The 27,972-nt window shown below is 32.7% G+C and overlaps 2 protein-coding genes across 7 annotated transcripts in view; one reads left to right on the forward strand and one right to left on the reverse strand.

The window, feature by feature from the left end:
• Dys (Dystrophin) overlaps positions 1–27,972 on the reverse strand; it is an 80,070-nt gene that overhangs the window by 37,149 nt on the left and 14,949 nt on the right. For 2 of the 3 annotated variants that reach the window (XM_064045689.1, XM_064045693.1), the window contains one exon: positions 26,666–26,835. The exons of the other annotated variant lie outside the window; for it this stretch is intronic. In XM_064045689.1, coding sequence (XP_063901759.1) covers positions 26,717–26,835 — 119 coding nt within the window. In that variant the 3' untranslated portion in view covers positions 26,666–26,716. Of the gene's footprint in view, positions 1–26,665; positions 26,836–27,972 lie in introns of those variants that run through there. 3 annotated transcript variants of the gene reach the window in all.
• LOC135121412 (glycoprotein 3-alpha-L-fucosyltransferase A) lies at positions 95–27,967 on the forward strand. Of its 4 annotated transcripts, none has more exons than XM_064045744.1 (4): positions 95–192; positions 14,043–14,411; positions 18,295–18,635; positions 27,257–27,967. In XM_064045744.1, exons 2-4 carry the CDS (start codon positions 14,060–14,062, stop codon positions 27,866–27,868), a joined length of 1,305 nt encoding a protein of 434 aa, XP_063901814.1. In that variant the 5' UTR covers positions 95–192; positions 14,043–14,059; the 3' UTR covers positions 27,869–27,967. The 4 variants fall into 4 exon arrangements, with proteins under 4 accessions (XP_063901814.1, XP_063901827.1, XP_063901820.1 ...); XM_064045757.1 differs by lacking the exon at positions 95–192 and adding an exon at positions 10,131–10,203; XM_064045750.1 differs by lacking the exon at positions 95–192 and adding an exon at positions 10,199–10,288.

Below are 27,972 nucleotides of genomic sequence, written 5' to 3' on the forward strand. Positions count from 1 at the left end.
TTCAAGTTTGATATACCATGTCGAAAAAACAGTTTTCTGCTACTTTCTGCGTTGTCCTATAGATCCTGCGAGGGGATAATGTGTGTAGCGCTTGCGCCATCCCCTAGTATGGATTTTCAGCACTGCCAGTGGATGCTGGCAAAGCATGGCTGAAGGTCCTGATCATGCCGGCAGTTTAGCTCTTCTAAAATGGTGAGTCATTATTATAAATTTGAATAGAGATTTCATCTTTCTGTGGTTTTGTTATCAGCAAACTTGGGTTTATTAATTAAAATAACCTTCGTAACTGTGTTAATAATTCGTTGTTTCTGAGTCGTTGGTTAAAAAGCAGGACTCTTTTTACTTGTGTTAATTTGATAGTAAAAATATTGTGGTAAGTTTTACATATGATCATCTTGCATATTTATTATTATGCATGTAAAATATACCGCGATAAAAATGTCTCAAATTACCGTTCTCACTTTATCATCAAAGAACATTTTAAATTCTTCAGCTAGTAGCTACTAGTCAAAGAACAATCGGATAAAACACATGCTTACCAAACAAAAATCTTTTAAATTTTTGCACGAAGCAGTCAAAACGGTCTTATGTCGTATCTACACAAATTGTATTCATAACTATAGATATCTAGCTTGTGTAACAAAATATGTATGTGCAGGAAAAAGGTAAACGAAGATTGTGTGGGAGCAAAAAAGTTCGGGTATTTTTAATTATCAGGACTAGATTTATGTAACATATCAACAAAACATTAAAGTGGTTCATCGCGTGTTTAGTGATGTTTCTTTCTGATTCGCTCCTAAAGCAAAATGCTCAAGCCGCCTTCTGTATCATGTATGACAACTTTTAAGAGATTGCAAATTAATCTGCTTAAGTTAAAGTTTAAAAATTTATGACAGTTTTTTGCCAGTTACTATTTATTTATTAGGCGTTTATTATGTATAAGCATAGATTCTATATGCTCATTTAAAATGGTCACATTCTCTTCTATTAATTAATTCAAAAACGGTTTATTAATATTATTTATTTTTATGTAAATCTTCTCATAGGCTCCAAAGGGTTTTGAACATATTTTGAATAACTATTATTTAAAACTCTGTATGTTGTCTTAATATATAAAAATTATTCAACATTTATTTTGCTTGAAAAGTAGTAGTTACATGTAAATGTGCTGCAAACAGTAACTGTTTTACTGTCGCGTTGAGGAGCTGAAATGTGTAAATGTTTTTTTTATTTCAAAAATAAAATGTCACAACATAATAAATATTATTGATTTATTTTCCATGAATGCGTTGAGATACAAAGTACTGTCACTCTGTTTTCGAAAATAAGCCTGAAGACAGGTTGTATGTACTACGAGATCAATAAAAAACACGATCAAAGACAGCCATGGATTTTTGAAAAATTGTGTTTGATAGAATTTTCGCCTTGTCAGATTACATTCAATTTGAAAGTTTGAGTTAAAAATACAACTATCATAGACAACCCTTTCAAAAATCCATGGCTGTATTTGATGAGGTTTTTATTGCTCCCCCGGTCTAAGATATCAAAGCTCCCTCGAATAAGTAAAAATTTGTTGAAAATACTCATTTTAATTGATGAAGGGGCATGTCATCCACGTGAATGTGTCCAGATACATTAATATGCAGAGTAGAAAATGTGATAAAACGAGACGGACAACCACACTTATGCACTATACTAAGTAAATTTTGGTAGATTAGTAAAAATAGACAATGAAAAAGTCTTGTGTTACATTTAAGGTGAATGCTCATAAGAATTCGACTATGACAAGTGAAGCAGAAAATATAGGTTGCATAAATAGTATATTATTAGCCAAGGTTGCAGAGCCAAGCATTCTAGACCGAGCGCAAATTAGAACCCGAGACGCGCAGCGTCGAGGGCTCTGAAGCGCGAGGTCTAGAAGTGGCTTTGCAACCGTGGTTAATATTATATTTTTTTCACTAGCAGCCATGACGCATGCAAATGTCGACTCATTTAGAGGTAGCAAATTCAACTTTTGCGACCACCGGTTCAAAAAGAAAAATTGAGGTTATGTAGTACGCAATGTTTGATGTGATTATTTCTTAAAAAATGAACAAATGTGTGCTACAAACATTACTTGAGTATACGCATGGTAGTTGGTAGACGGTAGAAGATAAAATGATTAACTCAACGACAAGTATAAACGGTTTTCTTTGTGTTGAAGATTTAGATTAAGTTTGATTAGAAATCAAAACAAAATCATGTTGCGTCAAAAAATTGAATGTTTATTTTTTCAGTTTATTGTCTTATGGTTTCTATTAGTGAAAAAAATAGTTTTTTACTTCCCGAGCGTAAGCGAAGGACGTATTGTAAACGAGCAGGCACGTAACCAAGGCGGGACATGGGGGGGCACAGGCCACCCCAGCAAAACCCTGTGCCACCCCTGGTGTCCCCTTAAATTAATTTTAAATTTTAAAAGCAAAGCAAATTCGAAATTTCAGATCAACAGTAAAATGTTGATTTATACTAACGAAGACTTTTTTTAAATTGAAATTAGTGCCCAGACGGGGCCCCTCCAAAATAAAAAGCTGGTTACGTACCTGTAAACGAGGCCGTCGGCCGACTCTCTACTTTTACATTTTCTCGACCTTTCATGATCTCTAGAGTACGAAGAAATAAGTCTCCCGTTTCCGTCTGTGTGTCTGTTTCGTTTTAAATTGTATAAAATAACTTAGTCCTACATATGTAGATTATGACTCTGTGTTGAGTTTTTACCTGAAGCATCCAGATTTTTGAAAAAAAAAACATTCTGCAATTTAATTTTGAATCTGCTAAACCAAGTGCTTTGAAATCTTACGGATTTTTTAAAGTAATGATAAGCATAATAAATTTTTAATCCAAATATATTTGCTTGTCTCCTCCAAAAAATTGATGACGTCAGTTCAAAATTTTACCGAATAAATCCCATCAAAAATGTCCAAAAATGATAAGTCTATACTTGTGATTTATCATTTCATTCATATTTTTTGGATTTGCTTAGACAGGATGACTAAAAAATTAATGAATGCGTGAATTTATTTTATTGATTTAATCAGGAACTGCAAAACCGAATGCTTTCAAATATGGAAGATTTTTTAAAGTTATTATAAACATAGTAAATTTTTGATCAAAATGTATTTGCTCATCCCCCAAAAATAATTGGTGACGTCACCTCAAAATTTTGCTGAATAATCCTATCTTAAATGTGCCAAGTACGAGTATAATGAGTCTAAACTTGTGATTTATCACTGCATTAATATTTTTTAGATTTGCTTATACGGGGTGTCTCAAAAAAATTACGAATGAGTCAATTAATTTTATTGATTAAATCAGAATATTTTGAAATCTTCCAGACGTTTTGAAGTTATTTTAAGCATTGGAAACTTTTTAAGTAAAATTTATCTGTTTATCAACTTCAAAACATTGATTACGTCATCTCAAAATTTTGCCGAATAAATCCTATCTAAAATGTGCAAAATATGATCAGTTTATACTTGTAATTTATCACTGCATTCATATCTTTTAGATTTGATTATATAAGGTGACTCAAAAAAATAAATGATTCCGTATATTTATTTTACTGAATAAATCAAGAATTGCAAAACTGAATACTTGCAGACGTTTTAAAGTTATTATAAGCATCGTAAATTGTTAATGCTAGACATGCTTCATTGTATTTCAGAAGCGAGGGAAGTTCTGTCGAAACGACTTTCGACCAATTTTCTCACTAACCGTCAAAAATTTATGTTACATTTTTTTACTGAGAACTTTCTTAATTAAAAGTTGGCGTTTTCCTTGCTAGGACAAAAATATTAGTTCTAGGATTAAAAGTGGGCTCTTTTAATCCAAGGATTAAAATTAAGTATGTATCAAAATTTAGTTAGTAGCAACTACTAACTTTAATAGTTTTTTTTTTTATTTAGTTAATTTATATAATGTATAATTGTATATTCAAAAATAACAAATTATGTTAATTATTTGTTCACACTTATATTGAAGGTGCAGTTTGTGCGGCTGCGAAAATTGAATAAGCTATTGGAATTATTCAAAATATTTTCACTAATTGTAACATTATACATAGTATCAGTAGATCGTGTGTACAGGATTTAAATTTTCACTAGCATTTCCCAAGGGACAAATTGTATCGTTTTCATTTGCAATTGTTTGGGGCACCAGAAGAACGGACCACTTACACCAATCCATAAATCGTCGATAAGCAAATTCATAAATTTCGTAGGATTTCGATGGAAGAAGGTTTAAAGAAACTTTTTTGGCACATGTTAATATGTTGACAGGTGAACCTGAATCGTCAGTAGCTTGATCGTTGAAGAAGCTCAACAAAATTCAAATCAATGTTTTGTTGATATGCAATATGGCGATGCTTGATAAATATTTATATACGTATATCCATAACTATGTCAAAAGTGGCTAACTCATACGTTAAATATTACTTAACAAAGATAATGCGAGTAATATCGTATTATTTATTATATAATTAGTAATCTAATGTAAACCCGGTATGGAAATGTCACTGTATGAATGTGTTTCATTTCAATTCTGCTGAGCATGCACACCCATTTGCAGAAAACACAAATGAATCATTGTACAATGATTGCACTAATAATTCCAAAAACCTTGGCGGGCGTGAACAACTTACCAAAGTTTCATCGCAATAGGATGAATGGTTTAAGAACACATACAGGACAAACAAACAAACAAACATTAATTTTTATCTGCATATAAATAGATAGAAAGATAGACAGATCTCAATTTGCACTGAATTTTCAAAAGAGGTATTATACTTATACTAATTTTGGTTGTAGAAAAAATAACATTTGTTATGCAATCTCGAATTGGTCGTTAAAAAATACTGCACTTTTAGTCTCAATAAAATATTATATTCTAAAGATAAAATTGATGTTTTTATAACTAAGAAAAAAGTGTTAAGGCAACATTTTTTAATCCGAGGATTTGTTTTGGAAATGATTTTTTTTCTAAATTTTTAAAATAAAATTAAATATACATAAATTCTTCGGTATATCTCTGCTACACTGTAGGATTTCTATCCTCTGTGTCTTCGGGAAGTAACCACCAAAAACTACAAAAAGTGTGATAAAAGTGCGGTGTAGACAATATCTTGTATATTCATTTAAATTTTCCAGATTTATGTACAGGTTAGTCGCGAGAAAATTACTTCTGAAAATTATTTTTACGCAACCCAAAATACAAATACCCTGCACCACTTGATACTATCTGAATTTAAAATGAAATGCCTAATCTATGATTACTTTGACTTTGGCAATGTCACTTTGACGTTAGTTTTTCTAACATTTTTCTTCATCGTTTACTCCTAGTTTACTCCGCTCTGCAACCCCATTGGATCGACGTACCTCTATCAATCTGCGCTATACTGAAGCCGTAAGTGCTCCCCCAATATCTTCCCCACTAATGTACATGTGTTAGTTCGCCATCTCTGCGTCACCTAGAGCCTCTTCGAAATGCAAATCTGCAGCCTCTGGGCTTCTTCGAGCACCCATTTACAAAAACGCCATAGCACCCACCCATTTTCAATAGTTGTTGTAGTAGTTAAATTATTTACTTACTTTTTTAAGTTTACGTTGTACCATTTGAATAAAATGTCGTAATAGTAATTTTTAGAAATAATTCTGTCATGACTAATCCATGTTATTACAAAAGATTAAGAGGCGCTCGAAGCAAGTCCGTACAAATTAAGAAAATATTAGCGGCGGCAGCGAAGAATATCTCCGAGTGGCTACGCTGCGACTATTGACACTTGCGTAAGCTCCTTTTCCACAGTTGTCAACATGACACTGCCAAAGTCAAAGCAATCACGGATTAAGCATTTCATTTTAAATTCAGGTAGTATCCAGTAGTCCACAGTATTAGTATTTTGGGTTGCGTAAAAATTATTTTCAGAAGTAATTCCACAGTATAGATATCAATCAGTAGGGACAACTCGCTATTTTTACTAACCCGTTTTCATGGGTGGTCGTTTGTATTGTGACCGTATGAGGGCGCGCAACGCAAGGGACTTCTCTTTCTTACAGTGGAACATTGAACTGCGGTACTTTGGTTATCTAGTGACTTTAATGGGAGATGTTTGAAATTTGGCAGTTCAGTTGCATTGGTTTTGATGGTTTAAGGCTGATCTTCCGGTGGAATTATTTCAGTTAAATGTAATTTCCACAGAGACGTTCTAAAAAACATTCTTCATGTTTTGATGGGACCATTGTTTACTATTTCGTTAAAAGAAAAAAAAAAAAATAAAATGTATATTAGCGTTTTCTAATAACGTTGAATTTTACAGCCATCAAGGCATGGAAAATAAATTAATAAAACACAAAATCGTTATCAGAGAAGCGGGGCCAAAATTTAATTTCAGCACGACATCGCTGTTGTAGGGCACTTAATTTATTATTTTTATAATAGACTGTGTGGTTTCTAAGATCAACTACAAAATATTATTGTTTTTACACTATTTTTAATTCTTTTGCGATTGTGATCATTTTTAAATAGGGTGACGACATCTAGAAATAGTTTAGGCAACGACCAGAAAGATCAAAGGCCCCGACACGAGTTGTCCCTACTGAATGATATCTATACTGTGGTAATTTTCTCGTGACTAACCCTCAGAGACTTTAATACATAGACTGGCTGTGTCAGGAAAAACGTGAAGTTTTTCGACCGCCATATTGCTTATAACCGTAAGTGCGCGAAATTTGAATTTTCCGGTCACAAAATGCAATTTAAAATGTTAAATAAAAAAGACAACAAATTGTAATTATTTATTTAGCATAATAATATCTATATGTATATGTAAATTCCTTTAAAAATATTAATGTCCTTGAAACAAAATTAATTTCGTGAATTTTTGTCTTAAAGAGATAGCTTTTTCACGCTCAGTACTTAAGCGGCACTCATAACCTATTCCGAGAGTCAAATAATTTCTCAAAATTAATTTAAGCAATAAATTAAAATAAGAATTTTTTACGTCCAACTAATCCATGTTCATTATGTAGAAAAAAAATGTATGGTCCTACTTTGCAAAGTTAAGGTAAACATTTTAGTTACCAAATCATTTTTAATGGCCATATTTACAAACAATCTCGTAAGTCCCGACACACAACCACTTTTATTTCGAGGTCTAGAAACGTTCTGTGCTAGAGGCTACTACTGCTAACCACCACAACCTCACTTAATTTGACATAAAAGTTATAGCAATGGCGTCCATACTACCATGCGCCGTGGCTTCACCAAAATGCATTAAAAATGTTACTAACAGCCAGTCTATGTATTTAAAGTCTCTGCTAACCCTGTATACAAGGCATTACAGAGTTATTCAAGATGACCCATTTATGTTTTTAAAATTGGCAACCCAAAATACCGATCCCACCTGAACCTGGATTACAAAAAATGTATCAAAATTAAATTGTATCGAAGTTTGCTAAATGTATAGAACAATAAATTTTAGTCATAGATTCACATTGCTAAATCTTTTTGAAATGTGGTCACAATAAGTTGAGATCAATCATATCCAACGCAAGTGCTCATAAATACAGATTAAAACTATTTTTATTTGATACTCCTATGCACGACTCCTACGTAATAGTAATCGTTAAATCTTGGGAAAATAGTGATCTACGTAGACGAGTCCACGTTGATCGTAATTATGACGTTTCTCATCTGTCTCAACTGACATGTAAAACTGATTTGTATTAAATTTTCACTTACATTAAATTTAATAATTGTAGTTTTATAGTTAAAGTAAATTTGTGGAATGTGGAATCATTTGGATTATTTTTATGGTTAAGCCGTGAAAGAGGGAAATTTGCGACGAAGTGTTAATAATTTGTTTGTTGTATAGAAAATAGAAAATAACTGCCCTATTTTGGATGTAAGTGAAGATAAATTGAATGCTTCACTAGATTTTTTCTTGTAGGCTCCTTTTGATAATGTTGTTTATCGAGGTACATACCTACTTTATTATCATAGCAAAATATATAAGTTTCATTAGAACTGTTTGCATACAAAATTTGTTACTTTGAACTAAAGAAGTATATGGCTGAAACATAAGTAAACCAATAGGTAAACGACCGCGTCTGTTTCAATATTTCTAGTTTGACTCGCTTAACAATAATTTCAGTTGGTAGCACTTATTTTTACAAGGAAAGAACAGATAAAATTTGGTTATGTTTTACCATTAACCATAGAATAAAGGAAGTAGAATGATAAACACCAAGACACAGTAAGAGGATTTGAGCCCAAAAGAAGCTATATCTTCTATCCTTTTAAGACATCAGGTTTGGAGCTTTGGAGCTTACGCAACCAGTGCTACAGAAGTAAAAAAAAGTAACCTCATTTGACATACACCTGTTAAAACTTTTATGACTTAAGAAGCGGCTTAAGCCAAACCATCCTCATAAGTCAAATGGCTATTGTATTACTTAACTCAGTTCACAGCTACATTATGCCAACAATGGACAGTAATAATCTTGCGGTGCGGGTCCACAAAGCTTACAATAGCCAGTTTGACTTATAAAGGTGCTTTGGCTTAAGCCGCTTAAGTCATAAAAGTTTTAACAGGTGTATGTGAAATTTTTCAACCACAAGATCACAAATCTGTGCTCCTGTGGTTGAAAAATTAAAAAGGGCATCGACTATTATTATTTGAAGTAATATAGTAATATAGAAGTAGTTTTTTTACTAGCTGTAGACGCTCCTAGCGACGCGCTGACTACGACCTTGTGGATCAGATCAAAGCGTCCCCGCTACTCGCCGTAAAACACCTTATTTCAACTGGGGGATTGCAGGCCTGGATATGACACATAGATTAGAGAGTAGATACTTGTATATACTGATATGACGGAGCCATGGAATGGGAGGGACAGACTTGTAGTGTTTCCAGTTTGGTTGCGCACGCTTTGGAAACGGAAATCTTAGAAGGACAGAAGATAGGGTCAAGTAATGTTTATGATTATCATTCTACCTCGTATAATTCTACGTTATTTTCACTATAACCTCACACTTGAAATTTCGGGATCACTGGGGCATTTGTTTCAGATAGCAACAGTAGACCCAAGCGGGATTATTGCATAACGTTAGTCCGAAATATTTTGAGTTATATTGAGTTAAAAAATGTCTACTTTTCCCGACGCATGTGGGTAACATACAATGGAACAATTTATTTTCTTTCCATTTTAGTTTAAAAATTTCATACTTGTGAGCAAATTACGCTTTCAACATAACATGAAGCTTTGTAGTTATATTATGAACATGCTGTATTTTATATTGGAGATATCGTGTTAACTGGAATCATTTATATTTGTAAATATAATAAGTGATTAGCAGAATTACATGTTTGTATGTATAGCTTCTTGATAACATCATGTCAAAAACTGATCACTACTAAAATTAGTGTTAGATGAAAACCGTGAATTATTTCTATTCAAAATACACGATGTTTTATTTTTGTGATAAATTTGGTGTAAAGTAGAAAGTAATGTGTTTACTTTAATATCTATTACTACCTGATATGTTTACAATGGAGAAATCTTGATAGTTAAGTATTTGACAGGTGAAGTGATCTTGAGACGGCTGAAGGTGAAAATATAATAATATACAGAGTGGTAACAAAGTACTGCTTTGAATTGAGTCGTTCTACGTAAGGATAATGAAAATAAAATGAAAAGAGCTTTAGAGGACAAATAAAAAATACCTTTTTTCACAAGTTGAACAAGTTTAATAAATTACATCAATAGTTTCAGCAGAAAACAACAAACATGAATGACAGTTACTGAATATTTATTTTACTGTAGCTTAGAAATAGACTATGTAACATATTTTGAATCTGAGGAATGCTTTGCACAACGCTGATGAAAGCCATATGTAAAATTTTAGAATCAAGGTTAATTTCATACTAGAAATGGTAAGTAATGTGTTTTTAATGTCTATTAATTAATATCGGTTGATTTCAGGATAGCAGTGAATTACGTTAAATGTTCATAGAAAAATTAAAGCCTACAGATTTTTGTTAGAAAAAATATTAAGTTCTATGTTACTGGAGTGATTTGAGTAAATATAAATTAACTCATATCTTATCATTTTATATCTTATCAGTTTTACTTTTCCGAATATTTGGCATTTAGTATTAACCTATAAACGTAGGTATGTATAGTGTAAAAAAATAGGATTTCTAATTTAAATAATTATTTTATTAAATTGGACCTGTATATTTTTCTATGTGATTTCGGTATGTATACATGAAGATTAAGTGATTTACGATTTACTTAACTGATTGTGATGATGATATTTCAACATTGCTCTGACAGTGTGGTCGGTGACGCTTTTTTTGACGTGTTTTACACTGTTTATTTACTAATTTATAAAAGTTTGTGGAGTTTAAATTTTAATTATTCATCTGTTACAGTGATAGGTACTCGTCTTAAATTCATTTTTAAATTCATTGTCGAATTTTTTAAAGATCAGTTGTACAAAACAGTTTATGCTATTAGAACATGAACTAGAAACAAGAAAATCAAGTATTTTGATAAAGTAATTTATAATTTTTCAAAAGTGCCATATGTTATATATTTTTTTAAAAGCTAGGTAATGTTCGAAATACTAATTTGTCTAGCACCTGAAACCGCATACTCTTTTTATCTTATAGTGTGTTTTAAAAAAATATATTAAATTATTTTTAAAGATGTAATCATCCAATTTTTGGTAAACATGAACAAATAATTTATTCAATAACCCTAACGTAATGTTAACGTGCTGCTAAAACTTGTAAGGGATTCATTTGTGAAATGAATTCTTATACTTTTATGGTTCAAATTTGTTTCTGATGATGTAAAATTAAAAATAAAACTAGAGTGTTACGCCATACCAAATTTGAACTTTGTCCTAATGCCCGTTAAGTTAGAAGTTATAAGTTAAGATCAGTTATAAGATAAATAATTTATTTATCTGATATAAATAAAAACGTATAAATGAAATGTACTTCCGTTGCTTTATGGACTAAATTTTTTCCACGTTCTTGCTTTTCAAGCTAGTGAGATATCGTCCACTGTTGTATTTAAGAACTTTATCATTCTTGGAACAAAAATCGATTAAACAAATATACCTACCTTTATTTGTCCAAGATAACAATGAGCCGATTTAAAATTGTACGTGCATTTTAGAAATATGGAGATGGTAAAACACCCGAATTGTTCTATTTGTTTTTTGTTATTTATCCTGCAGTACAATAAAGTTAGAAGATATTTTTCAGTAAAGATCCCACATACAAATGCAAGCTTGACAAGCGTGCATGATCAATCTGTTTGTACAAGCATGCCTGAATATCTGTTGGATAATTTTCTATGGAAATAACCAACAGTACAAAACGATTGAACTTGCATGTTTATCAAGCTTGCAGTTCCAAGCATAGGATAAAGGTTTATCTTTCTACACGTATATATGTATACATATGATGCAGATTCTATAATCATCGAATTTTACTGAAATAAAATATGTCAGTTTTAAGGTAATAAAAAAGTTAGATTGTTGGTTCTTTTCAAAGTCAGTTCAAACATATACAGCAAAATATATTTTAATAAACACTTACATAATATTTAATAATTTTTCTTAAGTAGGTCTGTGGTAAATCTTAAAAGTACAGTATGGCATGCACTTTTATGTACGTTTTATCATTTCACGATATTTTAAATTTTACTCATACGTCTCAGAAAAAAATAAATTCTGGTCAACCAATGTGTAGAATTAGGAATCACAGAATATTAATTAAAATTTATTTATTCATTCCCTTCAGAAACTTGATGATCTCAACAAATTATTGAATCACCAAATCTTTATCGAAAAAATTCGTCTTAAGACACTCACAAAAACCGATTTATTGTACCGATTGTTTCAGAAATGGTTTTTTTGCATTTTCTGGCAGTTGCAGAAATAATAGTAGAAACCTTATCATTTCATTTTATTCCCATCCCAAAATTGTTCTAATCGCCTTTAAATTTTTTTAAGACCATTTTCGTCAAAATATTGGAATTCGGAGACGGAAAAGGAATTTAGAGACTTTTTCATTCCATACATTTGAGCGTTTGCTAGTTTAGAATTTTCATAACTACTATTGAATAAGTTATTTATGGGACAATGAATGTAAATACATATAATTCTACAGGTGGGGGTTGGTTGTGACTCTCGAATTTCGGAACAATTAACTTCGATAAGGTTAACCTTTTGCTACCAAGTTTGATACGATCTGTTCTAGAGATAGAAGATCTTAAACTGAATGTTTTGTTGTATTAAAATTATAGAAAAGTTTTATAATTATTAATATCTTATAATCTTTCATATACAGAGTATATTATTTCGTTGTGTATCAGATTATAAAATAATTCACGCAGAAAAAAATAATAATACGACCAAAAATTTGTATGATCAAATTATCCTTAGCATATAATATGCAGCAGTATGTTTTTGTATCAAATTTTCACAAAATGAAATTATTTAATTTATTATTAAAATTAATCAATTTAAATTTATGACAGACGTTTTCATCGCACATATTAATTTACGGTTCTTGTAATAGTTTTGGGCATGACGTTTATTTATTTGTGTTGGTGTAGTGCATATTTTATTCTGTGGGGGTTTTATGTTACTGTCAGAAATATAAGAAGTTAAAAAAATATTTATTACAAATTGTTGTTCATAATACTTAAGTGGTCATAAGTAGGTCTTCTTTTTAAGACTGATAGTTTTCAATGAAAATTAGATACTACTATGTCAGTTTTGAAAGAAGTACACTGTTAGACATACAATCTAATCGTACGTTTTTGAATCTCCATAGCTTACTAGGAGAGCTAATAACTGATTTGAAGTAGACTTTAGTATTGACATTTTTTGATGAGTAATCCACCTGTTTACCGTACATTGTTGACTAATTTATAAAAACTTTTCACTTTTTCGACACCATCGCAAAAGTCCTTGTCTACGATTAGTTAAAAACACAGTTTATAATTAACCTTAAGTAAAAGTGTTATCTATCAGTAAGTTTAGCGTGCTCAAAGGACGGTACTTGAGAGGTATTTTATTCTACATAATAACTAAAACGTACTATATAGGAAGTAAAATTTAGTTTAAATGGGCTGACCAAGCCCAGTTGTTATTTTTCAGGTACAGTCTGTATAATTTTTTCTGTTATTTAAAAATCGGGTCATTTAAGTTTTGTAATTCGTAGAACAGAATAATGTCATAATTGCTTTTGAATTTCATATTAAATTTCAAATTATTTAATTAATGTTTTAAATATTTATCCTTACGAAAAATGCTAATTATTGAAGAGATTTTTTTCCAGAATCACCAGTATGTGTAGAGTTAAAAATAGAAATGTATTAGGTATCAAATCGTGGGTAAACATGTATGCCATGCTATACATTTAAAATATTATCTATTATATCCAGCTTCAAGCCTTTTGAACACTTATTATTTCGAATGAGCTCTGTTAGGTAGAAATCGTATATTTTTCTCTTGGTCAGTTATGAATTAAGAATATAGTAAATATGCAGCTGGATATGGTGATATAGCTGTAGCTCGATGGATATTTATTTTTATTTTAACATGTTTTGATAGTATAAACGTCTATAAACGTTTTATCAAACTTCATGTATTTCTAAAACGAGTAAAAATACAAACAGTAAATTTATAAACAAAAATCTTAAAAGTGTTAAATTACAAAGTCATTACATTCGTTTACCGTTTTCTTTTGTAAATAAATAAATTCATATTTTGCACCCTCTTGTTTGCACGGCAATAATAGTATTGTAAATTAAAAGAGCAAAGCTTCGTTTACAGTTTCTGGTTAATATCGGTTGTGAACATTCTATATGATGAATGCATATGTAGGAAGTTACTGTAAAGAATGATCGCGTTTGGCGTACGCCCCCTAAAAAGTGTACTAGTAGGTATGTGTTTAAGTTTGGTTTAACTTGAAATTTTTTAACCAGATAATAATGGAGTGCCCATGAAGATGCCTCCGCGATTGTCTGCGCGCCGGCTGTGCCTAGCAATCTTCTTCTTCGGAGGTGTGACAGTTTTGGTGACTTTACATCATCGTATGACATGGTCTTCTACAAAATCTAGAATTCCTTCAGAAGACGACGACGAAACTTTAATTCCTACAACATTACCACCAGTACCTTTAGCCGAAGAACATGTCACGGAGCAACTCTCGAAAAGCGCCGAAAAAGCGTGGTTTTTCAACGGAGGAACCGAGTTCCCCACCGCCAGTAAAGGACTTCCAAGGCTATTCCCTGATCAAACCGATGGGGATAGAGTTATCGATCAGCTTATGTATGTGCCAGAAGATTATAAAGGTAATCTAAAATCTAGAACAACAAAAAGAATGGTGAAAATTTGAAAATATATAAATTAGTAAACTATGTATTAGTAAGAGTTCCTTTTAAATTAACTAAGATTCTGAAAATAATTAATTTTTATTACAATAGTAAAAAGAATCGTGTTGGAAGCATAATAGGACCTTCTTTTTGATAAAAAATCGCATTCTACAAATTTACAAGAGGAAAAAGCTTAATAAGGAAATCAATTTTTTAAGTAATAAGAGTATTATTGGCTAATAATAATTAGTTTTTAAAATTGTGTGCGTATTTTTGGAACGTTTGACATATTTGGTAGTTATATAGCAACACCATATACTATACTACTCTATTATCTGTTTTAACTTAAATTCGATAGAATGTTCTAGAAGCATTTTTTAAAATTTACAGTGGAAGTTCTTATTTAGGTAAGTATTCTCCGAAATAGATTATAAATATTTTTATAAATTTTTAGTTTGTCTAAGATAATGACAAAACTCTCTCTATTTGTCCACATATATTTTTGCCTTCGGTCAAAATTTTACGTTGATGGCATCTAAAAGTTAATTTTGGACAGTTTTAGACGTTTCTTTAAAAACCGTTGCTTCTTTCAAATGATCTGATAAAGCAGAGCCCAATTCAGTCGTAAAATCAATGAGATCTCGCAATATACCTGGATTTTGTGATTCCCTACTTTCGTCATGTCCACGTAAAGCAAGTTCGAACACTCCACAAAATTTTATGCCCATTATCAATCGGTGTAATATATGAGTATGGTGATTTCTGGCCGTATGTGCTCGAAAACTATTAGGAGTACTTAATATAGGCAGTGTCTAGTTGTTTCCCAATGTCTGTATTACCGAGAAGATTATTCAAGAATATTTATCATACGTGTTACGTCTATTAAAATGTCTATGAAAGTTTCTTGTTTTGCCATGAACACTTTTTTTTATTAATAAATCGGGGGAGGCTCTTCCTAAATTTGTCACTAAAATTTTACGTCGTGACACAAAGGACGATTTTTAATTAATTTAATAATTAAATATTCAGCCGACTTCATTATTTTTATTTACAATCAAACAATTTCACTCGCGCAGAATGAAATTTAAAACCCGCAATTGAGTTACTACGGTTGGGCACTATAGCTGCAGGACCGGATTGGACTTTAATATCGCTATCGTACGTACCGTTTCCATGGCAACGGTGTAAACAAAACGTCTAAATCAGCCATGATTCGGTCTCCGGCTTTTATCAGTACTTCAGCATATCATATATCCAAGACGCAACATCTTTAGATGTAAGTGGATGTAAGTTTTGATACATTTTCTACAAGTGGAGCGAGATAAAAAAATTAGTTGTGATAATTATGACACAAATTTCCCGATAATTTTTTAAATATTGAAAATTAGTATTTTGCTATATCCAGTGTGTTTGTAGACGTTTTAATTGGGGAAGGGGGGGGGGCGTGCTGTTGTGCCCCCCGGCACCAGCCGCCCCTGTTACTCAGTAAAATATACCTTTGTTTCTTGCGGCATATTTAGAGAGACTACAGATTAAAATATCCTTGCTATGAGTTTTTTATCGTGGACATTTTCATCTTACTCACTTTATGTTGTGAAAACTGATATTTATTGAAGTACAAAAAAATATGAAAACACCATCCATGACCATAATGTCATATATCAAGTGAAACTTCCGAGTGTAAAGCTAAGGAAGTATTGTAATCGAGTTCGTCGGGCGATTGGCTACTTTCACATTTTCTCAATGTGTAATGACTCCTATAGAACAAAAATATATGTATCCCATTTTCATCTGTCTGTCCAGCATCTGTGTCGATTTTTGTTAGACAAGATAATTTATATATTAATTTCGATAAAATTTGAAATTCAGAAAAGGAATGGTATTTGGGAAAATCCACCCATGTCCTGCAATACATGATTTGGCATGCGTTTTCGATAACAGACCGACCAGCCTCTTGTAAGCTGAGGTGTATATAGGTTTATGAGGTATATCCTAATCGAGTAGATTATACATCCTTAGCTTTCGCTCAGAAAGTAAATATGGTCAAAGTTTTTAAGGTATTATTAAAAGGGCTACACGGTTTTTGTGAAAAATCTAACCTATTTACTGAGTATAATTTACAACGTTTATTACCTCACAAACACTGCAGTTTAGTTTTGTCTAGTCTAGATAATATACCGGGTGGGTGGCGACAATTTTTTATGTTTTTCGATGTTTGTACGATAATGAATGTTGTTGTGTTATCAAGATATCATGCACCAAGTATTCACAGAAAATTCCTAGGAGCAGTAACATTGTATTCAACTTTTAGGTTTATCGTCAAACATTTGTTAAAAGTAGATTGCACGCTTTGCAAATTTCATGCTATCTAGTTTTAGTCTTCTTTGTTTTAGTTTCCACATGTCGTATACAATGAACTTCGCCTGATGTAAACTGAGGTTTTTTAAATTCTCTTAATTATTGATCAACCATGGTTGTCATTTTATACCGTTTTAATTAACATTCTACATGAAACTGTGCTTAAATTTAAATAATTTAAAGCTGGAAGCAAGCGTAATTTTTATAATTATTATCTTGCTGTGTTTAATTGTGAAATGATTGAATGCATACGTATGAAATTTATAATGTGAAGAATGTATGTATAAAAAGCATGGAACTCAATATTAAGTAGGTGCTACGACATATTTAAATATTACCGCTCCCGTGGCAACCAACCAGCTTGTAAAAATTATGTTTCCAAAATTGAAACAGATGTTATCAGGTTGTCATCCATGTAAAAGCATTTAGGTCTTCTGTTCAAAGTAAAAAAGGATAAACACGAATCCCTTGATCTGTGCTGCATAATGTTTGTGAACTTCCTGAACCTCAAGAAATGGTTGATACGTTTGCAAACTAATTTAATAGCGTCAATATGAATTTTTTTCCTTCCAGTTTTTCACCATTTCAGGAAAAATCCCATTATTCTAACTCTCCAATTTATGTCAATGGTTTTTCTGAGTGTAAAATTCTTGTAGTGCCTAAGCGTCTAATACCATGCTCTAAAAATACTATGACTTAAGTCGGACAAATGGAATACCTAGTTTTTATTTAAGGATTGTTTTACAATTTTTCTATGTCCATTGTTTTAATTATTCAATTCTGTTAATGACGAAATAATTTCCTTATGTTTGATAGAAAGCAGTTATTTGCCCAGTGTTTAAAAGAAGGGTAATGTTCAGGCCAGTTTCTTTACAAAAAAATTTGAGTCAATCTTATATAAATATACAATTTATTTTTCAGATAGTTCATACATTTTTTTTAGGATGTCAAAGTGCGGGAAAAGGTCACAACCTAAGTGGATTCGAAGCCACGTCTCCCACTTCGTCGGCCGGGTATACTGAGTATTGTACTATCAGGCTTCATGATTTTGTTCCCTCACTTTCCACATTACATATATTGTGTTGTTCTTAATTTTGGTACTTAAGAATAGTTATAATTTTTTCGTACGTACCTACTATAATAGTTTTAAATTACAGTATGTGCAACTAATCACTGTATATTAATTTATTTTATTTTATATACTATTTACTGTAACTGGGTTTTCATGTTGCAAATAAATGATTTATTTTTATTATTATTATTATTGTTAAGAAATATTTCCAATTTTTAAATGTGTAGTACCTATAAGAATGATAATTTCTACAATAAATATAACACTGTATACTTTAATTGCGCACGCCAAAGAGATATATAGATCAAATCTACAAATTTTGTGCACAACGAATTACAAAATATCACTTTATGAATGAAATGGATTTTAAATTATCACATATTTCTAATTATGACTGTTTGCATTGGTGCATAAACAAAATTTTTGTTTCAGGATTTGACAGTCCGGAAAAAGTAATACTCGCTTATAATGGTCTGGGCGCATGGGGCCAGAAATCTGGGTCTGGGAGTTTCCATGGATGTCCTGTGAACCGATGTAGCTTAAGCGACGATCGAAGCAAAGCCGCCGATGCTGACGCCATTTTATACAAAGATCACTTTATTCATCCCTCAGTGCCCAGACCTGCAAATCAAGTATGGATAATGTATTTTTTGGAATGCCCGTATCACACACAAAGTATTAAATTTCCTGATGTTATCAACTGGACAGCAACCTACCGAAGAGATAGTGATTTAGTCGCTCCATATGAAAGATGGACATATTTTGATACGCAGGTAAGATGCATGAGTATAAGCTGACACTTTATTGTTTATTGTACGTAAGTACAATCATTCCAAGAAAACATGGCTTCCTGCCAAATAAACATTGACAATTCAAGTGTGTGCTTCGAGAATAGACATATTTATATTATCTAGTTAGTATAATTATTAGGATGTGATAGATTTCTGTCTTATATATAAAAGCACAAAACAGAATGCATGAAGTATACAGAATGTGTTGCAAAAAACGCGCCAGGCCAATGCTGTTTTAGGACCTAACTTTAATGTATATGATTTTTTCTAACTTGATTAACGTAACATATCAGATGATAGTACAAGCCTATTTCAAAAGGAAAGTTCACGATAAGTATTAATAATTCTATCTCAATATTTCTGTATTAACCGGAGGTGTACTGTGTACTAATAGGCACATACCTAGACACGATCTTGGAAATAATCCCAAAGTCAAAAATGTAGGAGCGAATGATCAAGTGAACAAATTTCCATTAATCTGTCATATTTAACCAGTTAACATTTATTTTGGCGTTGTGTAATGATATGGCATGGTAAATCACTAATAAACTAATAACCCATATTTACATCCCTCCTAAAAACTCAAAATTTTAGGTAAATCTGGCCTTACCCTCATTCGTAAAAAATGCAATTTGTAAAATCATTTGTTTAGAATTTTTTTTTTGAAATTTTGACAAGTTACATTTTTTTAATGATTACAGAACAAAAACAACAATTAAAGTTCATTTAGTCATCCCCTCTGGAAAATTAATGACGTCACAAAAATTTATTGATTGAATGTTTGTTAAAAATGTCCTTCGAGATGCAACGTTATTGGCGCTTTATTAGTAATACATAAACTTTGTACAGGATGTTTAACGAAATTAGCAAATGAATCAATTTATATTATAGACTGATGAATCAATAATGGTTTGTAAAATAAAATAATAAAAAAATTTATAAAAAAAAAACCTGTACAAAAAAATGAAGTGAACGCTTTATTTTATGTTTAGTCAATCAAATAGTATAATATAATATATCCATTACCGACAAAAGTTTATTTATTTTGTCAGTTATTTTAAAGAACATTATAATCTTTAGTACTGCATTGTACGTATGTATCAAAATCGATATATTTACCACCAAAAAACTGGTGATTTCAACAGAAAATAAAACTAAATCTTTATTTAAAAATTGACTCTAGCATGTAGATGATATTTATTATATATACCTTATATTAAAGGAAAATTAGATGTAAATAAATGTACCCTTTTTTACGATCAACTATACGTCTCTTTCAGCCATTTTGTGGTTATCGCCACATCGCAATATTCTCTTCGTAACACTGATGGTTCCATGATTTTTCGAATCTCCTCGTCTTTCCTGTTTAGGAGAAGCGTGTCAGCCAAATTACTCTATTTAAGTTTGGGATGGTATCATAAATTTGCAACTGATAAGCTGCATTACGCGTTGACAAGGGTGTAGTGAAGGAGTCAAACCCGAAAATCACTATATCTATTGTTGTAGCATAATTATTCTTCTCCATACTGATTTAAAAGTCTAAAAGCGTCGTTTTATTTTGAAGATAGATTATATTTTTTGTATTAATTTTCTTGTCGTTTAGTGAACCACAAATACTATAGGTAGTTTTCAATATTCTGTAAGGTTATATTCCTGTTGTAAAATTGGGATATGGTGAAACCCACAATGGAGGAATTATTAAGGCAAACTGATAATTGTAAATCTTTTTGACGCTATCTGCTCCCGTCCGTCATCCACTCCAGAGACGGATTCAAGAAAATGCTTTACTCTTCCGAACACTCAATTATCTGGACATATCAAAATGCACAATGTATTATAATCTTGCAAATTCTGTACCGGTTTTATTGTCTGTTGAACTGATTATCGAGTGTTAAACTTTTTGATAAGAGGATTTACTCATTTCTCGGTAAATTCGTTTCTTATAACTTTTCTAAATGCTAGTTCGTTTTTATGGCATTAGGAGCTTTATTGAAAGTGTAAATAGCCGTGCCTTAAATCATCATAAGGTTTTCAGAACCTCGAAATGTATAGTAGTCCCAGAGTAACTTCGTTTTTACGACTGCATTCTACTGTGGAAGAGTTACGTTCCTCTATAATAGGCCGATTTTTGTCCACACGCATACTTTCGTCGAATGAAAGCAGATTGGGCGCTGTATTTCAAGCTTTTGGAAACCTTAAGATGATTTATGCCATGGCTATTTACACTTCCTATAATGCTTGCGATAATTGAGTTTGCTAGCCATTCTAAATGCTAGTTAGTTTTTTTTTATAGGACTGAATCCACATTCGTTCACTGAAGATATATGGGTAAAATTCGGCCTATTGTGGAGGAACTTAATTCTACCACAATAGGATGCAGTCGTAAAAAAGTAGTTATTCTGGGAATACTATATTTAGCTTATCCAGTGGTATTACATTTTATGGTTCTGACATTCTCAGTGGTAACCATAAACATACAATAGGAATAATAGAATTTTGTAATGAACCCTGAACAAAGATAATCAGCATCCTGTACTGTTGACGCTAGAAAAACAGATTTTAATTAGCGGGTAGTTATTAGGGGTGGGACAAGTACCAATAAAACAATGAACTCAGAAAATAGCTGGTCCCACTGTAGTTGCCTCGGCACCCGTTCAGGACCGTATTCCGTTAAAAAGTCGATGCAACAAATGATTTTTGTTACGAGCAAATTCCAAAAATTGTATTATTAACATTTTAGTCGTAGTCAAAACTCATTCGTGCCACAATAATCGACTTATGAAATACGTGTAATAATCTAATATTATGACTTTGGGTTAAGAATAGTTAGGACGTCTAATACCATTCCAATTACGATAATTAAATACAGAGTTTATTTATAAATTGTCGTTTGATAAAGTACCTACTTTGTCGATGTATCTCAGTTCTGTTGCACGACAAAGAATCAGGTCAAATCGTGTAACCGGAAAGGTGGCGGTTTTATTCAGGAAATGTAAAATAAAACACATTTACTTATTAGAACACTACACTGTGCCAGCAGTGTAATATTCATTTCTCGCCAATACAAAATTTAGCAATTTAGTTATGCAAACAAAATGACTAAGAAAAAGCTGGGAACGCCGACACACGAGGAAATTGCATCACCCCCTTTTAACACAGCAACAAGATAAGAGCTCCCCAAATACCACACTGATATTTGCCAACCAAGTTCGCATCATTAGAGCATTTCAAGACACTTCCTGATGATGTTAGTTTGGTTAGTGTCACTAATCACATGAAGATTATTCTGTCGTAAACTCCAGAGCTGTAAGAATATTGACAGCTTGAATTTCATTTATAAAAGTACCTAATAGCAGTTTAACTTTTCAATGTACATGTGAAAATTCGCTGAACCGTTTAAGCAACTAATCTAGCCGAGACATGCCATCTAATACTGTTTGACTGTCATAAAATTCTTTTTGAAACAATGGTAAGCCTGCTATTCTTCCGACTCGACCCAACACCACCACCTTCAAACTAATCGTTCTTGGAGTTTCAAAAAAATAATTTATTTTGTCAATCTAAAAATGACTCATTCCGTTCTAGAATTATATGAGTAGTGTTATAGAACATCTACATAGATGATTTGATACATATCAGACTTAATTATTCCCAGTAGAAATTGATGCCGCTGTAGAAAAAAATGAAAAATTTCCTCCAATTTACCCACGTTGTGCTTCAGATGCGAAAGAAATTCAACGCATGTAACTGCAATTTTGAAGCGAAAACTTCCCTAGGCACATCACGCATGCGTTTGAAGTGAAGACTTTGATATGCTTTTTTCGAGGGCAGGCTGTATGAAACGCTCATTCGGGTAAACTCGAATTGAGAAGCTGAGCGTGCCAAAGAAAAACAAAAACTATCACCTAAATACATCGCTGTACCCTCCACCGGTTGGATACAAGTCCGTTGTGAATGTACAGTAAGCTCAGTTGACATGTACCTAGTAAAATTTTTATTACTTAAGCCAAACCATTATGACAATGACGGACAGTAATAAACCTTGCGGTTCGGGCTCATTAAAATGGGCGCACGCCGTGATCGATCGTCTATGAACAGGGTCGTACCTACATACTAAAAACGAAAAGAATACGGTGTGGCATATTTAAACATGCATGTATTGTTGTATTGTAAGATCACTTTAAATATATTCTAATACAATTTTACAACTTTAGTCAAAGAACCGACCCGCAAATTTCTAAAACCATAAATTATACGGGTACGGCCGCCAGAGGCCGTCTGCTTGGGGGAACACAGGAAATTCTGTACGCACGCAGTATGGCTTACAAGTTTGCAAGGACCCTAATGCGATTCGGCAAATAATCCTAATGATGCGATAAAATTTTATTACTTATAAGTATACATTTAAAGTTATTTTGGTATACTTTTAGGGCCGGTTGCATAAACGCAAATCAAAGTTAATCTCTGATTAACTCCATAGTAACGATTGTTATTATCATAGTTACAATTGTTCTTAATCAGAGATTAAATTTGATTTGCGTTTATGCAACCGGCCCTTAGCAACGTAAATATAACTGGACTATTATAAATATTTGATAAAAAAACTCTTGTTTGAATTGTAATTTCGGAAAAAGGAATTTCTATATTATTCATCAAGTTCGTTTATCACTGCTGAATTCTATTAGCGTCGGTTTGAACACTATTGTGATTATTATACATACTATTATAACGTAATTCAAAATTAAATCCAATCACAAAATATAAATAAAAATGAAATTTCTAAATATGTACAAATTAAACTTTTAAATAAAAATTTAAAAATGGAAACAATCAAAAAGCTGCACCCTTTAACAATAGAATAAATACTCGACTTCTTCAATTAATATTAAAAATTAAAAACGGAAACAAAAATCCTTTTCAATTAACCAAAAATAATTTATAACTAAAGCGCAAATAATGCCAAACCCTCACGTATTGATGAATGAAACATTTCGACTGCGATGCCTGCCATCTCAGTCACCAATATTAAAATGACCGAACATGCAGCGATGGGCGAAGCGAAGCAATAACATCGCGCGCTACTGAAGGAAAGTGGTGGGAGTCGCATGGCCTAAAACTGCATCTCTCTGGTTATCAATTCAGATTTCACATGAAGGCGCGTAACAAAGTCCTTATATTAGTAAATATAACTAATATAGGGACTTTGGGCACGCAACAAACTTGACGAAAACATGGCAGCGACTGAGTTGGTACTGCTTGGTACACAAAATTTCAATTTGACAGGGATGCCATCTTAAAATGTTAAACATATATTGGTAACCTGACAAAAAAAATCACAAACATTAATAGTCACTTAGTGGTACTTACACAACCCTTGGAACCGATCCACGTACAGTCTTGAAATTTAAAACTTCTGGATAAGTAATCAAATGACGTTTTTTCTGTTTACAGTAAGGCGTTATAACCTTCAAATCTCAAAACTATAACATATAGCTCAAACATTTTAAGTGCCTTGGAGGATTGAGTGACCCCTCTTTGGGAAGTTAATTCATTCTACATATGATACCAAAATTAAAAAAAATCATTAATGCAAAAAAAACATCTTTATTAAATAAATACTTCAAAAAATATGTTATCTTAGTAAACATTCAGTATTAACCTCTTTGGCCTCTTGACAGAAGTGAAACCAGTTATCTGCTTTATTTCAACCAAGTGTTCCAGAAACCCACTTTAAACGTAATAAGGTCGTCTAATTAATATTCCGATTTTGTTAAAAGCTAACAAACAATATTTCCTTTCTTTCTTGAATTTATATTTTACTTTTTAAACTGTAGTAAAAAAGCCCGACCTTCACTGCCATTTAAATTTTTTTACTTATAAAATCGTAGAAAAGCTAAGTTATAAAGAAACGTTATTTGCGTCAAAATTTTCAGGAGATTCATTCTAAAATACACAGAGACGTGGATTTGATCACAATTTAATGTGGTGAAATGAAAGATATTGGAAATGCAGGATGTAACATTTAATTTCCTTATACTGAAACTGAGACCAATATATCGCAACTGAGAAGAGTGAGGGGTTAGGGTTTTTACACATTGATATAGTGGCGACCGTGTTCTGGGGATCATGCTGAATATCTTATAGACTACAAATTGAAGAATAAAACTTTTATTGCTTTTTAAAGAAAATTTCTTTAGTCATATGGTTTTACTGCTTCGCAATGTAACTTTGTTTAAAATGCTGTAATGTGTAAAAACAGTAACGTTTAGTTACATGACTGAGATAAAAGGTTATCTGTGCATTCACGAATATGTACGAACACGATTCGAACTGAATAGAATGTCACCTAACAACGATTTTCGCTTGTTTGTCGTTTATTTATGTGTGTTAGAAATATAAAAATTGTCATTACTCACTAGTATTTTTACCTGCAATTTGAATGACAAATTTAATAGTTGATTAAGAAATGTTGCTGATAAATGAATAAGAAGAAGCCTGGCAAAGCAGACCATATCAGGATAATTATGTCAGACTTCTAACAGACAGAAAACAATTTATGCCATCGAATCAATTTGTCCAATATGAAGAAAAAATATTGATGTCTACTTTATTTCGTAAAGATCGTTAAGAAACACGTTTTGTTCAAAATCATAAGGCGTCACGATAAGGACAACTAGCGTCATTTGATTACTCACCCATGTGAATTTCGTAGAGGGAAATGTTTCTCTTTAGAAGGCAGTGCATATATCTGCGTATGCCCTCCAACATTTTAAAATCTTAAATCCTAAAATAAGTTAAAATTTTCAACCTTATCTTCCTCCAGTTAATCGCTTATGAGATTATTGGATAGTCAAATCATAACTAGTTTACTTACCATTAAAACTTGGGTAGAAGAAAAGTAAATAGTTGAAACTTTATAAGCTGGCGCTGAACAAGCAAGTTGTCTTTTCCAGAATGTGCTACTAAAGTGGAAATACCTTGACGAGATCACATCAGTAAAACGTTGTAGTTACACGTAAATTATTCGCACGAGCTCACTTACCTACATTTAGTGCGGCTAGTGGGAGGAAATTGTATTGAGATAGATACTCACTTTGTTTTAATGATTTCTTACGGCTTAATAGTGTTTCTACCGTAAACCATAACAAAGGGAAATGAGTAGTTCTGTTCTGTCAAGATATTTTTTAAATAATAATTATTCTTTTCATAATTTGCGTTTCTCCTACCATTTCTTTTTAAGACTTAATATTTAATACGTCAGACATTGTCGCATCATAATGATTATAGATGACTAAAATCCAGGCCATTTATATCTGTCTACTCCTTAGTGTAAATTTTGGAAAACTTTTGGCGAAATTCCGGTGACGGACTGTGACGGTTCGGAATTTCGCCAATAACGCGAGGGGGTGGCGTACGTCGGTGCCAAGCCTTGGGCCGACTAGTGCCGCTGTAAAGAAACACGTCTGGTCGACCTGGGCTTATCAGGTCACCTTCACGCTACCGGCGGTGGCACCTTCGGTCGGGGGCGGAGGTGCTCGGGTGCCAGTTCCCTCTCTGGGGAAGGAACGCCGGGGTTGCTCTAAAGCCCGAGACACGGATCTCCAGGTGGTCTGGTGAGCGCTCACGGAAACAAGAAATAAAATCAAACGGAGGAAAATTAACAATAATCCGGTTTTTATTCCCTGCCACCAGCTACACGGCTAAAATAATTTTACGGCTAAAATTAATTAACTACAAAGCGGTTTTATATAAAAAAATAAACGTTCCCTCCTGGACGGCCACTTCCGTCGGCACGGGCTCCTCCTGGTCCTGGGGGCGGCGACCCGAGAACGAGAAATCGCGCGGGAACGGTACAGCAACCCGGGAGGGGAGCGCGGCGGCGGGAAACGATGCATGCTCAACGGTTTCGGTTTCTTGCGGTGATGGAAGAAAAAACAAAAACGGTACGCAAACAGGCAGAAAACCCAAAACGATATACTTACGGTGGTCGGTTTTCACTTCCAAAAAAAAACTTGGAAAAAAACTCCTTCACAGCTGCAACACAGGGGCGAGCCATTTCTTGTTCAGCGAAGACTTTGCGAGAGAGTCCCGTTTTTCGGCAGCGTCGGCTCGGCGATCCCGGATTCGCCCTCAGCGCTCGGTACGCCCGCGAAAATTGGCATCGTTAAAGTATTTTTTCGGACTTTTGGAAAAAAATGGGGGAAACTTTGGGTGAGATTAAATGTCAAAGAATTTGAACGTAAGAACGAAATTTTGTATGTACTTTGTTCAATAAAACGCACTAACTCAAAGTTACCACTTTAATTAATTAATGAACGTTCAATAAAACGTCAGTCGATGTCAACCGTATTGAATAAAAAACTAAAATATAAAGTGTCACCAACTTTACTTTTTATCAAGTGGACAGATATAAATGGTCTTGGTTTTACATGCTCCATTTACAAATGAATTCAAAGAAAAGTGTTAACAGGAATGTAACGTACAATATATATAACAGCTTTTGTATTGTAGTAGTTTTAGGTTCATGTGAGTTTCATGTACTTAAGTGTTGACACTTATTTGTGTGAAATTTTTATTAACATTTGCTTTATGTTTTGTTGCAGGTTCGTCAGAAAATGCAAAATCGTGATTACAGCGCTAACAAAACCAAAAAAGTTGCTTGGTTCGTATCGAACTGTGGTGCGCGCAATGGTAGATTAGCCTATGCACGCGAGCTTTCCAAATATATCTCAGTGGATATATATGGTAGTTGTGGACCTTTAAAGTGTCCTCGTTCGGATAAAAAATGTTTCGAATTACTAGATCGAGACTACAAGTTTTATTTAGCATTTGAAAATTCCAACTGCCGTGATTATATCACCGAAAAATTTTACGTTAACGGTTTAGGGCAAAACGTATTACCCATCGTAATGGGCGCTCGTCCAGAAGATTATCAAAGAAGTGCTCCAGAAGGTTCTTATATTCACGTAGATGAATTTGCTGGCCCTGCGGAGTTAGCTGCATATTTACATAGACTGGATAAAGATAATACACTATACAATTCCTACTTTAAATGGAAAGGGACTGGACAGTTCATCAATACATATTTCTGGTGTAGACTTTGTGCAATGTTGCATGCACCTCGAGTACATAGACATTATGAAGATGTAAATGACTGGTGGAGAGGACCAGGAGTCTGCTCTGCTAAATCTTGGAGAAACGCTGATTTTGCGTAGACGCACATAATTAGTATTTATTACTACTTGCCGAGTCAGTTCATTGTTGTTTTGTTGTACAAATGTAAGTTATTAGTGATTTATTAAGTTTTTATTACATCAGT

Source organism: Zophobas morio, unplaced genomic scaffold (genome assembly GCF_036711695.1).
Source record: "Zophobas morio isolate AGI-343-1 ecotype UQ-CSIRO unplaced genomic scaffold, CSIRO_AGI_Zmor_V1 ptg000005l, whole genome shotgun sequence".
Taxonomy (NCBI): Eukaryota; Metazoa; Arthropoda; class Insecta; order Coleoptera; family Tenebrionidae; genus Zophobas; species Zophobas morio.